Here is a 16,038-nt window from a genome sequence, read left to right as displayed (position 1 = left end):
AGGGGATAAGCTTGTCCCTCTCATCCCTAATATAGCTATTGATTTCCTGATGGTCATCCTGACACTCCAGCTCCTCCATATCCTTCACAGAATGGGGATAAGTTTGGAATTGTTCTCTCCACCCCACAGATAAAACTACCCTCTTGTACAGGGGTAGGCAGTATTTCAGAAGTGATGTGCCGAGTCTTCATTTATTCACTCTAATTTTAAGGTTTCGCATGCCTGTAATACATTTTAACGTTTTTAGAAGGTCTCTTTCTGTAAGTCTATAATATATAACTAAACTATAGTATGTAGAGTAAATAAGTTTTTTTTAAAATGTTTAAGAAGCTTCTTTTAAAATTAAATGCAGAGCCTCTCTGACCAGTGGCCAGGACCTGGGCAATGTGAGTGCCGCTTAAAATCAGCTCGCGTGCCGCCTTCGGCGCACGTGCCATCAGTTGCCGGCTCCTGCTCTTGTACTTCCCTTCTGAGAGTATCCTGCTAAACCTGCAGTGATTTGTCAGACTTGGATTTAGCGGGTCAGGAAGCTTAATAAACAGCCAGATTAGGAGCTTTGCTCTTGAGACATCTTCAGGCACAAATTTTTCTTCTCTCTACCCTCAGCCAACATAGCATGTGGCAAGTGAAGGAGGATACTTTTCTCTGAAGCTGTCCGAGGTTATATCTACCCTGCAGTTAGACACCCATGGCTTGCCTAAGCCAACTGATTCAGGCTCTTGGTGCTTGGGCTAACTGGCTGTTTAATTGCAGTGTAGACATTTGGGTTGCAGCCTGAGCTCTGGGACCCTCCCCTCAGCAGGGTCCTAGAGTGCAGGCTCCAGCCTTAGCCTGACCGTCTACACCACAATTAAACAGCTCCCTAGCCCAAGCCCTGTGAGCCCGAGTCAGCTGCCACAGGCCTGCTGTGGGTTTTTAGTTGCAGTGTATAGAGACATACCCTGAGGTGCCAGACTCCCAGCCTGGCTCCTCAATAGCTTCCCCTGTCAGTGAACCACTTGCAATTCAGTCTGGCAAGTTCCTGTCTAATGAAGTAAGGCAGTTTTCAAACCAGCAGGACTGCTTTTTCTAAAATGCCTTAATTATCTAAGAATTAATATTAATAGCCCTGTCCTATTCTCTCCTCCCCTTCCCCTGCCCCCAATTAAAATTTTAAATATCTAACTCTGAAAGCTAGTATCCGAGGAGTAGGGATAAGTAAAAATGCAGTTCATCAACAGGTCAGTTAAGCTGTAAGTTATCAAAAATCTGTTAACAAATTTCCAGTAAAGATCAGGTGTGAAGACTTTCAATTCTTCAAAATTTTAACAGAGAAAGAAAAGCAATACACAGCCAGGTCAGTGATGACATTTAATTATGTCTTCATTTTGAGTCTGAGAGGAAAATAAATTAAGGCAGAGCACCAACTCGGAGTAGCAGGTTTAGGGGCTTCAACCATACCTGTTCTCCTTTACCATCTGATTTGGTCTCTGGTGCTCAAACTGGTCACTATTCTTGGAGTAAACCACAGCAGCAATGCTATTTATAAATGCAGCCAGGGTGCTATCTCCAATTTTTTCACCTGCTGTTTTCTACCTACTTCATTACTTCCTTTTGCAATTACTGTGTGATAGTAATATTACATTACTTAGCTGCTGTCAGGACTTGTTATCCAAAAAGCAAGAAAAAACACCAAATTGCTGTAATTAAAAACAAAACCAAAAATTCGTGTGTCAGTACTTGTAATAGTACATAAACACATCCGAATAAATATTTTAAAGTCTGAAAATAGCTAATTACTCAAACACAGGAAGTTTAAGCTTCTTTATGGATAAAGACTTCCTAGAATTTAAGCCATCAGGCTTCCATTTTCCTGCTAATATGCAGGTAGTACAAGAAGAAAAATTAGTAAGAAATTCAGTTCCTATTGCAATCAGAGAGCTCTGTATTTTGAACAGATATTTTTAAACACATTTAAACTTTTTTAGTTTTGACTTATTTCTTTAGGTTGCAAGGCCAGTACTCCAAAGTTAGGGAAAGCCAAATGTGCAACCTCCTACATCCAACCTGTGCACTGAATAATATAAGGTGCTTCAGTGGGAGAGGGGTTATTAGGTGATCATAAAATTGGACTGTCATGCATATGCTCTGGAGCGCATATGGATGTGAGATGGGATGATGGGACAACATGGATTGTTCAGTTGTGGTTGGGGAGCCAAACATACCCTTGCCTACTGCCTCCCTCTCATCACAGCTGCTTCAGTAGCTCCCAGAGATTTCCAGTGCAGTATCTGTTGCTGCTGCCTTGGTAGCAGTGTGAGCATAGATCTTTAAAATGTTCATGCTCAGCTATTTTGACAGGTTGCCAACATTTTCCGGAGAGAAGCAAGTGAGAGAAAGGAAATGGTAATTTTTAACAGTTTATAACTCTGCTCAGCGAATGGAATTCATGGGGGCAAAGCCTCCAGGCTAAAGAATTGTCTTCTCTCTCTCTCAAACTCTCAAGGCCTGATGCAAATAAAGAAAGTGTTAAAGCCTCTCAGAGAATACAAAGAATTTTTTAAAATGGAAATTATTAAGCAACCTACATGTGGGGGTCACTGCCAGCTCCCTTTATAATTATTGCGAGACAGGGCCCAATAATGTCCATTGCATATGACTTAGCCCCTCTCCTGCATCTTCAACTCGGTACTCTCAACATTGCCTTCCACCCAGCTTCTGGGGTGGCCTGATCCTAGGGTATTGATGGCTTGTGTAGAATGAGTTTTAATCTTTAATACTCAAAGAAGAAAAAGCTGTTGGTATCTCCACTCTTGGGGAGTGCATGTGCTCTCAGCATGAGAGAGGGTAGGGGAACACTTTGGAAAGCAGTGGCTCTTGGGGCTGCCTGTATGCTCCTTTGAACTGAATTTTCAGTCATGAGGTTACATAAAGAGCAGTGGTCCTGATCTGGTTCCAGTTCATTTTGACAGCTGTGTAGAGAGGACTTCGAGATCCAAGGCTCCTTCCTTTCCTTGAGGCTGCTTTCTGCCTTTCAGCTGGTTAAAGTTATATGTACTTAGCTTTTTGTCTGTCCAGTTACTAGAACATTTCTTTGAAGAAATTCAGATGTCAGTAATCTGTATATCACATCACCTTTCAAACAGAGTAAGTGTTTTCTTGAAATTAGACTAATGGCCATCTGCACTTACAAGATTCATCAAACTCGGTTTTAAAAAAATCATCAGAACAACTTTCAGTCCCTACTGACCAGACCTTCAGGGATCACTCCTCTGATTTTTCATCTTCCTGGCAAGGGCAACTTGTGTGATTTACAAGTTAGATAAATGTAATTAATAAAGCTATGTCATGATCACCGCATTCATTTGCTGACATTATATCCCTTTCCCCAACCCTTGTCTGTCTTTTAGATTGTAAATCTGGGGCAGGAATTATCTCAGTGCATATGTATACAGTGGCCAGCACAGAGGCTCTCAAAATGCAATTATTAACAATCACCTAATATGTTGTGTAAATATATTATGTAATACATTGCAGTATGATATAAACTTATCATGAGATTCTGCAATTAATCATGCAGTCTATCTGTTCATCTGCTCTCTGCCCACTATGCTATCTCCTCAATGACTACTGCTAGTGCTCAAACCTGCTTAACTTCAGATAGCTGACAAACAAAAAAATAAAACAAAACTGCAGAGAAACATTCCTTTACCTCTAGTTATGGAGTTTTGCTTCCAGAATTATTGCCTCAAGGCCCAGCATGTGAGAGATTCAGTTCTGCAACAGTGATATAGAAGTTACATCTCATTACCCTGCTGAAATGAGAGCTTTGTTAATGAAAATGGGAGACTTGAGGTTTTCATTAAGGGCCTGATATGTGTGTGTATCCATGGAAGACCCTGGGATACCTGATCTTTTCAGTTTGTTGTAATTTTATGTAACAAAAACATTAGGCTTTTTTATGGCTCCCTCCTTGTAATGTACAGTTGGGTAGAGAATAACGTAAGAGTTAAAAAGATGGCTTTAGAGAAGAGAGATTTAAAACATAGTCCAGAGAAACCTGTTAATACTGAAACATTTGTAAATTAAGTTTCCGATGTGACAGTGTGGTCCAGAGTATGTCCAGCCTTTGTTCGTGATAAGGTGGATATCTGTCTTGCGGCTTTACTGCTCATTAGTCTTGCAGCCATCCCACACATGTTGATAAAACTCTTATGTGACATCACACAGATATGTATATCCTGTTCTTTGGGTTTCTCAGTGCTTTCTGTATGCTTGCTGTCTTTATCATAAGATCCTCGGGATGGGAACGTGCCGCTCAACCTGCCAGTGTCTCAACATGGGGCATAACATGTGTCAAAGACCCAAAATGAGGTCAGAAATATCATCCTTGAAGGATACTTAAAATGCTGTGAAATTAATTCCCTTTAGTATAAATAACTCATCTCATAATTCTTTTTCTGATGTAAATAATTCTAAACATGTAAAGTGAGGGGATGCCACATTTCTTTAGAATGTAGGTAAATTTGAAACTGAAGTCCTTGATGCTTTCCTCATATTTTTATTCTTTTCTCCCCAGCCATTTCAGAGCTATTTTTGTTCTGGTTAGATTGTCAGTACAGATTTCTTTATTTGCAAGAACAAAGAAGAAATGGTATCAGTGGGCACAGTTGTCATCTGAACACACCTGGGGTGGGAGTTTCCTCAAGACTAGTTGGAAAAAGTGTGGCAATTTGTAAGTTCAGCTTTGGAGACCAGCTACTCTAAGTGGCTGTGTGCCTGACATGAGTAGTGTCTTGGCCCCTAGTCCTAATTGGCTGGCTGAGCCCAGTGCCAAGGTCATTTCAGTGCTGTGACAACACTGCTGTTCCGAATCCCCCTCCAGGTCAACCTAATCTATTGTTAGTGGGTTGTTAACGGGTTATAGATTGTTTGAATAGACACACTGGATTTATGGGCCATTACATCTGATATTTATTGTCTAGCAAAGTTATGAATTTAAGCTCCCAGACTCATCTTTTGAAAGTGTTGTGCAGGTTTCCTTTGAGGATGAGGACTAATAGGTCAGATATAGAGTGGTAGCTTGGTGAAATGTCCTTTATTATTTTCCTGTGAGTTCATTTGAGAACGTAGTGATTGTCTGGTTTCACCCCCATAGTTGTTGTTGGGGCATTTAGAGCACTGGATGAGATACACCACATGTTGTGATAGGCATGTGCAGGACCCATGGATCTTGAAATGTGTATTGTGAAGAGTGTTGATCATTGTAGTAGTGGAGATATGTCTGCATGTTTTTGCATCTGTTCTGGCAGTATTTGGTACCACTTTAAGTCGATGCATCCTGCTCTGTGGGGAGCTTGCTTCTGATGATGAGGTTGGGGGATTGTTGAAAGATGAAGAGGGGGTTGAGGAAAGATTTAGTTCAGGGAGGGTTTCCTATCAAGTATGAGTTGTAGTTGTTTGATACCGTGTATGGGTTCCAGAATGGGGCAGTAGGTGACGACTTGAGTGTGTGTGTGTGGTCAGAGGGGTTTTATTTCTGTATTGCAGCAGGTTCCCTCGGGATATTTGCGGGACCTGTTCCATGATGCAGTCTACTTCTTTGGAGGAGAATCCTTGTTTTGAAGGCAGTTTTGTGTATGGGCTAGTCTACACTAATGCGCTGCCACTGCAGCGCTTTAATGTGCCTTGTGTGGTTGTGAGCAGTGCTGGGAGAGAGCTCTCCCAATGCTCTAAAAAAACCCACCTCGGTGTGGGGTGTATCTCAACACTGCAACGTTCTCACTCAGCGATGTGAACCCCCCCCCCTCCCCGAGCACAGCAAGTTGCAGTGCTGTAAAGTGTAGACAAGCCCTAAGTGATGGTGTATATCCCAGACTTTCTCCTTGGAGCCTGTTCTGTGAGATCTGAGTGCCAGGCTGTAGATAACAGAAAACCCCCATTTTAGCTACCTTTCTCCGTGCCCTCTGCTCCCCCTCCCCCCAACAGGAGTAATGTTAACAGGCCACTTTGCCTTGAATAGTCCCTGGAAATATGTGCTTACTACTTATGCTGAATAATCTGATGCTCCTTGTATTTAGCTGTGACACTGAGTACATTTCCCAGACCTGAAGAAGAGCTGTGTCTAAAGCTTGTCTATCGCACTAATGGAAGTTGGTCCAATAAAAGATATTACCTAACCCAAGCTGACATCAGGATTCATAACATTCAGAAACTAGTAGAACACTTCAGTCTCCCTGGTCACTTAGTAATAGACCTGAAAGTGGCAATTCTTCAACAAAAAACTTCAAAAACAGACTCCAACCTGAAACTGCAGAACTGTACTTAATTTGCAAACTGGATGCCATCAGATTAGGCCTGAATAAAGACTGGGAGTGGTTGGGTCATTTACAAAACCTAAATCTAATTTCCCCAATACTAATTTCCCCTACTGTTACTCTCACCTTGTCAACTGTCTGCAATGGGCCACTCTCATTACCACTTCAAAAGTTATTTTTCCTCCCTTGGTATCCTGCTGTCAATTGAATTGTTTCGTTAAACTGACCTCACACTTGGTAAGGCAGATCACATCTTTTCATGTATTTATACTTGCTCCTGTATTTTCCACTCCATGCATCTGATGAAGTGGGTTCTAGCCTTAAAAGCTTATGCCCAAATAAATTTGTTAGTCTCGAAGGTGCCACAAGGACTTCTCATTGTTTTTGTTTTTTAAAATGTAATATATGTTCATCAAGGAATTCCTTTCTCACTTCTCTACAGTAATATTTCCAGATGGTGGAGTGGAAAGTTCACTTTGTTGTTCATCCTTTTCAGGTTTTGTGGACTGTAAGGGCTGAAAGCTCCCCTTGAGGGTTCTGGATTCCCTCATTGTATCCAGTTCTATTTCTTAGTCAAACAAAACTTGACACATTGACAATCCCCTTTCTTGGTCTGGAATCAGGAGTTCCTTTAAATTTTCTCTCTGGTTCTGTTGGTTCAGGAGGTCTTCTACAGGTCAGTTGGTATAGAGCCAGGTTATTACCATTAGTCCTGTTTACTGGAGCTTTGTCTTCAGGTTGGGATAAGCATCCACCTAGCTTGAATCTTCTTGACTTATGCATTGCTGAGCTGTTTGAGAACATTTCTCACATAGCTAGTGGATTCTGTTGAGAAGCAGGAGCTTCATCTGGGGGAAAAAAAAAAAAAGGGCAGTTAAAGTTGCTATCTGTTACACTTTGAACATTAACTTTGTTTGAGTTTTACCAGCTGTATGGGTTGTGATGGCAGCTTCCATACTCTGCTGCTTAGGGCAACAGCCCTTGCATTATCTAGTTTATGAATGGGCTGTTTGAGGTAACTTCTTTGTTACATTTTTGGGCCCAAATTGAAGAGGAGTACCCAAAGTGATAGGTTTTGAATTTAGAAAGGTAATGTTAGAAGAAAAAGTTGGGAAGGGCAGCTTTAACTTTTATTTGAAAAATGTGCTTGCAAGAATATTTAAGTGCTTCAAGTGTAGCTTGGGTGAACTACTGTTGACAAATCAGCACACATTTTTGTTCTCTCAGCTCAAAGGTTTCCAAACTGCAGGGTGTGTCCCCCTTAGGGGATGGGGAGGAATGTTCTGGGAGGGGAGCAGTGACACTAGGTGGCTTGGGCCAGTGCCACACCTCCTTCACCGCTGATTCCCCTCAGCAGGGAGCTGAGCCTCTGGATCAGGATCAACATCTCTGTGCCCAGAGACAGTCACACATGCCTTTGCCCATCCTGAAAACCAAGGGGGAAAGGGCAAGTATTGTGGGGCACAACTAAAAATAGTAACTCGAAGTGGGGGAGGGGGTGGCTCAGCTCAGAAAGTTTGAAAAATGCTGTTCTTTTTTTAATCTCCCTCTGTTGGTTCTGTTCTTGTGAATCAGTAGAGCATTGAAATTACAAGATGTCTGTGTGCTGAGCACTTCAGAAACAGGAAATATAAATTTTAATTCCCTGCTCGCTCACAAGAATGGGGAGTACACATTATGTACAAGTTTATGTATGAACAGCCATACCGGGTCAGACCAAAGGTCCATCTAGCCCCGTATCCTGTCTTCTGACAGTGGCCAATGCCAGGTGCTTCACAGGGAATGAACAGGTAATCAAGTGATCCATGCCCTGTCGTCCATTCCCAGCTTCTGCTAAACAGAGGATAGGGACACAATCCCTGTCCATCTTTGCTAATAGCCACTGATGGACCTATCCTCCATGAATTTGTCTAGTTCTTTTTTGAACCCTATTATAGTCTTGCCCTTCACAACATCCTCTGACAAAGAGTTCCACAGACTGACTATGCGTTGTGTGAAGAAATACTTGTTTGTTTTTAAACCCGCTGCCTATTTCATTTCACTCCTAGTTCTTGTGAAAAGGAGTAAATAAGACTTCCTTATTTACTTTCTCCACACGTCATGATTTTATAGACTGCAGTCATATCCCCCCTTAGTTGTCGCTTTTCCAAGCTGAACAGTCCCAGTCTTATTACTCTCCTCATATGGAAGCTGTTCCATATCCCTAATCGTTGTTGTCCTTTTCTGTACCTTTTTCCTGTATATCTTTTTTGAGATGGGACAACCACGTCTGCAGGCAGTATTTAAGATGTGGGCATACCATGGATTTATGTAGAGACAGTTTATTTTCTGTCGTCTTATTTATCCCTTTCTTAACGATTCCCAGCATATTAGCTTTTTTGACTGCCGCTCAACATTGAGTGGATATTTTCAGAGAACTATCCACAATGACTCCAAGATCTTTTTTCATTGGTAACAGCTAATTTAAACCCCATCATTTTATGTGTGTAGTTGGGATTGCGTTTTCCATGTGCATTACTTTGCATTTATCAACCTTGAATTTCATCTGCCATTTTGTTGCCCAGTCACCCAGTTTTATGAGATCTCTTTGTAACTCTTAGTCTGCTTTGGAGTTAACTATCTTGAGTAGTTTTGTATCATCTGCAAATTTTTCCACCTCACCCCTTTTTCCAGATCATTTATGGATGTCGAATAGGGCTAGTCCCAGTATAGACCTCTGGGGGACACTACTATTTACCTCTCTCCATTCTGAAAACTGACCATTTATTCCTACACTTTGTTTCCAATCTTTTAACCAGTTATCAGTCCATGAGAGGACCTTCCCTCTTATTCCATGACAGCTTACTTCGCTTAAGAGCCTTTGGTGAGGGACCTTTTCAAAGGCTTTCAGAAAATGAGTACCCTATATCCACTATAAGTTTGTCCAAGTATGTCAAGGATTTCTCCAAATACCTTGATTCTACCAGACAAAATAGCTACCTAGAGAAACTTGTCAATAAGGTTAAGATTCTGTCATGGATGTTTTCGTAAAAGTCACAGACTGGTCACGGGCAATAAACAAAAATTCATGGAAGCCTGCAACCTGTCCAGACTTTTACTTAATACCCAGGAGGGGAGGGGAACGACTAACAGTTGGAGCGCTGCCAGGAGCTGACCTCAGCAGCTGCTCCTGGCAGGGGCTGACTACCCTTGCTCCAGACCAAACCCGGGCTGCTGCTTCGGCCTGAGGACCAGTGCTCCTGGGGCAGCTGCTGGCTGCTCTGGAAGAAGTCACTGAGTTCCCAGAAAGTCATGGAATCCTTGACCTCTGTGACTAAATTGTATCCTTACTCATCAACTGTTTCCATGCAGCTGATATAAAATATTGAAAATATGCAAGTTTACAAAAGAAGCATCTGTCCTATTGTACATTTTTTATATAGATACATTGTATTGTTCATTTCCTTTACTGCATTAAGAGAATAATTCATCGACAATGTCTTAATGCTCACTTAGCCATTACTTAGAGCACAAGTATCCAGCCTGTGCCTCTTGTGAGTGATGGTTAAGAAGAAAATGGTATTTGATTATAAATTAAAAATCTGTTCCCTGAATCGTGCCTTGCAACTTTTAAGTGTTGGAATCGGGCTCTTTGCTGTGTGAGGAGATTAGGGGCATTGCCTCCCACACCTTCCACTAAAACCCTGTGAACAACTCTGATGTGAGCTAGAAGTGCAGCTGCTGTTCCTTCCTTCCTGAAGCTGCTCAGTACTTCCTCCCCTGAAATGCAGCAGTCCAGTGAGGGGAAGAGTAATTCTAACTGTGGGAGCCCCAGGAAGAGCAGGGTAGGAATTTCAGACTCCTCTTCTCAAGCTTAGAGCATCTAGCAAAGGATGGCTCCCCTCTCTCACTCAGCCATCTGGAGAAGCAAAATAAATAAATAAAGGGCCCGGGGGTGGGAGGATGAGAGAAGCTGAGACACAACGCTGAGTTGCAACTTTCTAATTCTCAGACTCTGCCCTGGAGCAGGCCAAAGTAACCAAGGGGTCAAGCTGAATATAGCTTGAGCCCTGCATATTCTTCCTACGTAATAGGTTGAGCCACTCTTTTCCAATATATATTCATGGAAATTTCTTATCTGTGTTCTGACTAGACATAGAATCATAGAATATCAGGGTTGGAAGGGACCTCAGAAGATCTAGTCCAACCCTGTGCTCAAAGCGGGACAAATCCCCAGACAGTTTTTTTTTATACTGCCATTCCCTAAATGGCCCCTCAAGGATTGAACTCACAACCCTGGGTTTAGCAGGCCAATGCTCGAATCACTGAGCTATCCCTCATGTGCATTGATAGCTAAAATGATAGATTAGAAATATGCACTTGCTATGTTTGACAACTTATAAAGGGATCTGGCAATGAACTTATCTGTTAAGACTAACACTTTTTTATAAAAGACTTATGACTTTTTAGAAGCCCTAACTTCTCAACTGAAATTCAGCAAGGGGAGTGCAGCCAGAGATGTGCCTCTAGTTTGTGCCATGGAATTCCATTTAGGTTTGGCTGAGTTACAAGATTTTGAAAATCATAATTTTCCATCTTTGCCTTGCATTTAGCATAACTGGTAGAATGCTAAGATCCTTGAACCATTTTAAGGTTGGGCCCCAGCTATTACTATAGCAGCATACCTCCAGGAGTAGAGACAGCCCAGCTGCTGATGGAACAGCTGTAGCAGCTGGCTGAACTGCTCTGTGATTATTCCTCAGATCTGTACCTTTCACAACTCTTCTTATGAAATAATGCCTCATGACTAGGGCTAGTGTTTTCTGGCAATGAAAACAGAGTAATTTCAGATTTTCAAACCTGTATATTTCAGAAATTTGAAATGAGTTACATTTATACAAAAACACATCTACAAACATGAGATTTTTACAACACACAAATTCTGGGCACTGAAGGTGAGAGCCAGGCCAGCTGTGTGCTAGGGGGAGAAGGCAGGAATTAGCTATGAGTGGGGGAGAGAGGCTGTATACACTGCTGAGAGCGGATGGGAGTGGCATCCGCTCTGCAACATGGCGAAGGAGCCAGGTGCCCTGCTGCCAGGTGTCCTGCCCTTCCAGAGGAAGATCCATGGTGGTTTTGCCAAGCCCAAGCCTGTGTGAGTAGGGGAGAAGTTGACGACAAGTCTCAGCAGCAGCAGCCAGTCCCCAACCTCTGCCCGGCAGCCTGTGGAGGAGTCAGGTGTCTCCTAGCAGAAATCTGGGGGGTGTGACTCTGCATTCCATACCCACATGTCACCTCTGCCCATGTGCCGCCGCCACCTCCCTCCTCCTTTGAATGGTGACTTCAGAAATGAAGAGTCATTGTGGGGAAAAAACATAATAGCAGCAATTTCCAGAAAACAGGGACCCTACTCATGAACCACTGTTGCCAAAAAATTAAGACGACTAGTTAATGCAAAGCATTGCCATTGACAAATTTACCACCTTAAAAGTTCTGTATTATGTCTGTACTTATCACATATTTTAAAGATGGCTGTTGTTTCTGATGGAATATCTGGCATTTTGATTTGCCTCTCATAAATACTAATATATGCTCTCTTACAGATTATGGAACTTTGTGGTGCAACAAGACTTGGATATTTTGGAAGAAGTCAGTTCTATATTGCTTTGAAACTTGTTGCAGTGGCCCAGTCAGGTCTCCCTCTAAGAGTGGAAAGTTTAAATACAGGTAAATCTAGAAATTAATGCTTAAACACTATTGAGCAGGTTAGTGACATTTATTGCAGTTGGCTCACAGATTATAATAGATTAATCTGCTGGACTATTGTGGTATGGTCTCAGATACTCTAGTATATTGCTCGCTTATACATACTGAAAAAAGTGTGAAGGGGAGTTTGGGATAAACCAAAATTTAAAGCATCTTTATATAGATACAACTGGATCTTAGCTAGTAAAGGGGATAAAGTTAATCTAGGGAAATGGAGTCCTCAAAACCGTTCTATTGTGCTAAAGTACTAAACTAACTGTTGTTGCAAGGTATGCAGAGTGAAAGAACCTTTTTGTGTATGCCAGTTCCCATGGTGGTCTAGGTGGTGTAACTTGCTCTATTTGTCAGAGTTGAGTGGTGAAAGTAGCAGATAATGTAATGGGATTACAGTTAAATTTACTAGTGTTGACACAGCCAGCTATTCAAAACTATCTGTAGGGGCACTTGCTGGGGATGGCACGTTCAACTTCCAGCTCCAAATAGGTAGCTACAGAATTCATTTCCATCAGGTCTCCAGACTCTCCATCTGAACTTGTATATCATTCAGCAACTACCTCCAAAGGAATCAAACCCTTATTCATTTTATAAAGTAAAATTGCAGTCTGATACTTCAGGAGAATTCATCTCAACTTCCAGGAGACAGGATTCCTTGAAAGCAGAGAGAAGATCTCCCTTCCTGCTGCAAAAACGATATAAAAGACCTGACAGAGCTCAAGACTCAGAATTGATAGTCACTTCAAGCTCCTGATGCTGTCTAAATAAAATTATATGTGACTGACTAGATGAGACTGCAGTTTGAATCAAGTAGGTGAGAGTGCTGATATAATGAATCTGCAGACCAAAATCAAGCAATTGGGATCAGGAGCAAGATGTAATCCTAAAAATTGGTATGGAGAATCTTGAAAGAAGGAACAATGAGAATGGAGTCCATGAGAACTTGAAGAAAGGTAATCTTGCAGAATATCACTTAGATTTTTTTTTCTAGTTTTCTCAGATTTAAAGTGTGGCTGATCTGCGTTCCCCAGCCTCTTTCCGGGATAGGGACAATGCCATATTCCGTAGCCACAGAATCATTGAATTCACAGACTTGATTGAAATGAGTGAGAGATCATCTGCTCCAGAGCTATTGCATACTCAGCTGGCATCTGACTTGACTCATGTGTTTGAGAGTTTCTCAACCAGAGAGGCTAGAGCAAACTTTCTTATGATGTCTTAAGATAAGATTCTGTGGTGAAAACCTGATGGGGTAAAAGGGATGAAGTGGTGTAAAAGGGCTCTATAAGCGCTGCGTATAGCCAGGCCTGGCCTCTCCATATGCAAGCAGTGTAGTAGATGACTGTCAGACTGCCTTCTGAGGATCCTCTCACAAGCCCTGATATAGGTGGTGTGCTGGGTGGGGTCGCAGTGCTGCACCCAGTGATGTGATGATTCCAAGCAGTGCTGTCCTATACTAACCGGGGACTGCAGAGCAGCTGAGGTTCTGGGAAGGTGCAGCAGTGGCGTAAAGCCACTGTAGCTATCATCTCCTTAAGTTGAGAATTCTGTTTTGATCTTAGAGTGGAATGCAGTGTTATAATTGGGTGACTTCCCTGGCAAATTCCATAGCTATAGGATCTGTGTGGCCATAATAGAAGCCATATATGCTCCTAATTAACGGCAGACAAAAATATTCTTTGGTAAGGATATACACAAACTTGTAAGGTGGTGAACCTGAAACCAAAATTTATTTATTGGGATGAAATATTTGACAAAACAATTGCTATTCTAGTTAAACTCAGATTGGTTTTAACTCTAAATATGTAAATGTCAATTACTTATGTGTGCCTGCACAAAAGTATATGTACACTTACTGCGTATGCTCTTGAAAGTAGTGGAAAGGAGCAGTATTGGAAGTAGCAGATGGTATACCAGGCCACGAAGCAGTTTTTCTATGCGTAAGATGCTGGCTTAGTCATGCCACTGTTTGTTAATTGTAATTAATTTTCCTCCTTTAGCTATTCCTCTGAGTGTCACAAATAATTAAGTGGCCTTTCAAGAACATAAATCTCTTGCACTTACTAAGAGCACCACTGATGGTATTAGTAGGGAATTGGGGAAGAACAAATTGCTCAACTTAGTTAATACATGGTAAAATACATGGTGCTAAAGCTGAGATGAATGTACCTAACTGAAACCTGACAAAAGTGGTTAGAAACCTGGCTTCTCTTTAGTTTTCAGATAACTTGAATTGTTTTGGTCGTTACTATGAAATGCTTTTTTAGTATTAAATGAGATGTTGATTGAAAGGAGACTTCCCAATGAAAAGGACTTTACAATAGCAAGAAATATATCACCTCTCCTTTTCAGGAGAAAACAAACTAAAGATTGTGTCCAAGGGGATTATTTTCAAAACGCCCAAAAAAGCTAATGTAAATTAATAAACTGCCTTTGCAGCTCTCTAATAGAATATATTCCATTGGTTCATACATGTCAAGAACACTGTAAATATTTTTAATTGTTGTTTAGGAGTTGTTTGAACCAGCTAAAGAAAATCCTGGGTAACAGGAGGTCTTGAAAAACTTATCCAACTCAATAACTCACCAGCGTAAAAAATAGTTGTTCTGTCAATGCCGTCCACACCGTGGTTATCTGCTGACTTGCACTGAGTCTAAAGTCTGGTCTATACTGGAAAATTAAGTTTGCTTAACTATGTCTCTCAGGAGGGTGAAATCCAACCTAGCCCCCAGTGTAGACAGTGCTAGGTCAATGGAAGAATTCTTCCTTTGATCTAGATACTGCTTATCGTCTCAGGAAAGTAGATTTCTTATGTTGACAGATGAGCTCCTACAGTGTTTCAGGCATAGACATCCCTAAGCTGGGACTGATGTTCCCTTAATTTTTTCTCTGTGCAAAACAAATAATTCTCGTAGATCTTACGTCCTCAAAAGTGGAGGAGAATGTCTTTAATCGCCTTATTCCCACCCACCTTCCTCATCCTCTTTTCACAAACTATCCTTCCTTATTCTCTCATTTATTTTTTTCTCATATTTTCTCTTCTTTTCCTCATTTTCCCCTTTCACTTTCTCATTCATTCATCTTTCTCTAGCTGAAGGGGCTATTGAGCCCACTCCTTTCCCCTCCCACCCGGCCCCCTGTACATGAACTGCTGAATGGGAGGAGAGACCTCTTCCGCCATCCTGCAGTCTCTTTTCCTGACTTTGCCTGCTGGTCAGCCTCACCTCCGTATGCTGCACCAGCCTCCGTCCCTGTCTGTCAACTCTCATATTTAATATGCCCATTTTGGCCTGTGAGTGGGTTTTTCAAGTCTTGAGCTGCAGTTGATTTGGGTAAGTTTGGAGTGCTTGGTGTTAGTGTCTACCAAACATAACTCTTGTCTCAGCTGATTGATTTAGTTCAGAGAGAGATCAAAAGAGAGTTATAGTTAAGCACTTGTGGACATGTAATATATGGCTCTGAAGTATTTGTATAAAATGACAATACTCATATTGCTTTAATTACGATGCTGGAAATATCCAAGTAAATTGTGGGTTGCTACTTAATTTGGAAAGACATTTTTGTGGATAACTGTCTAATTGGGAATTATAAAATGAGCAGATAGTCACTGTGAATTCATGTCACTTGTTCTGTTACTGTGGTGTGGGAAACAGTATCCTGCAAAAATAAAAATTAACTAGGGAGAGATAGAGATTAGTTATATAGATATTATAGGGGCTTCTAAATGAGCATGCAAACCCTAAATATTGGAGCATGAAAGGACAAAGTCATCTTACCCTGAATTTCTTTGTTTTTGTGGATGAAGGGAAGGTGGGGGGTGGGAGGAAATTTGAAGAGAAGTATTTGAAGCTTAAAAGGGTATTTTTTCAGTGTGGGTCACACCCCACCTTAACGCTGAAATCAACATGCTGTTCTTAGTATGCTGAGTCCACGTATAGGTGAGAATGTGAAAGGTTTTGCTTGAACTCTGCTGTCCCTGTTAGCATATTATGCTACTTACTAA

The 16,038-nt window shown here is 41.5% G+C and overlaps 1 protein-coding gene across 16 annotated transcripts in view; it reads left to right on the top strand.

Annotated features, from left to right (window-relative positions):
* The window catches only part of REPS1 (RALBP1 associated Eps domain containing 1), a 114,010-nt gene that overhangs the window by 12,530 nt on the left and 85,442 nt on the right, over positions 1-16,038 (top strand). For 13 of the 16 annotated variants that reach the window (XM_075063992.1, XM_075063988.1, XM_075063997.1 and 10 more), the window contains exon 2: positions 11,879-12,002. In XM_075063992.1, coding sequence (XP_074920093.1) covers positions 11,879-12,002 — 124 coding nt within the window. Of the gene's footprint in view, positions 1-4,558; positions 4,715-11,878; positions 12,003-12,677; positions 12,989-16,038 lie in introns of those variants that run through there. The other 3 variants (XM_075064000.1, XM_075063998.1, XM_075063999.1) reach the window with 3 other exon arrangements.

This window comes from Chelonoidis abingdonii, chromosome 3 (genome assembly GCF_003597395.2).
Source record: "Chelonoidis abingdonii isolate Lonesome George chromosome 3, CheloAbing_2.0, whole genome shotgun sequence".
NCBI classification, from domain to species: domain Eukaryota; kingdom Metazoa; phylum Chordata; order Testudines; family Testudinidae; genus Chelonoidis; species Chelonoidis abingdonii.
The sequence above is the reverse complement of the archived record's forward strand: the minus strand, read 5'-3'. Positions and strand labels throughout refer to the sequence as shown.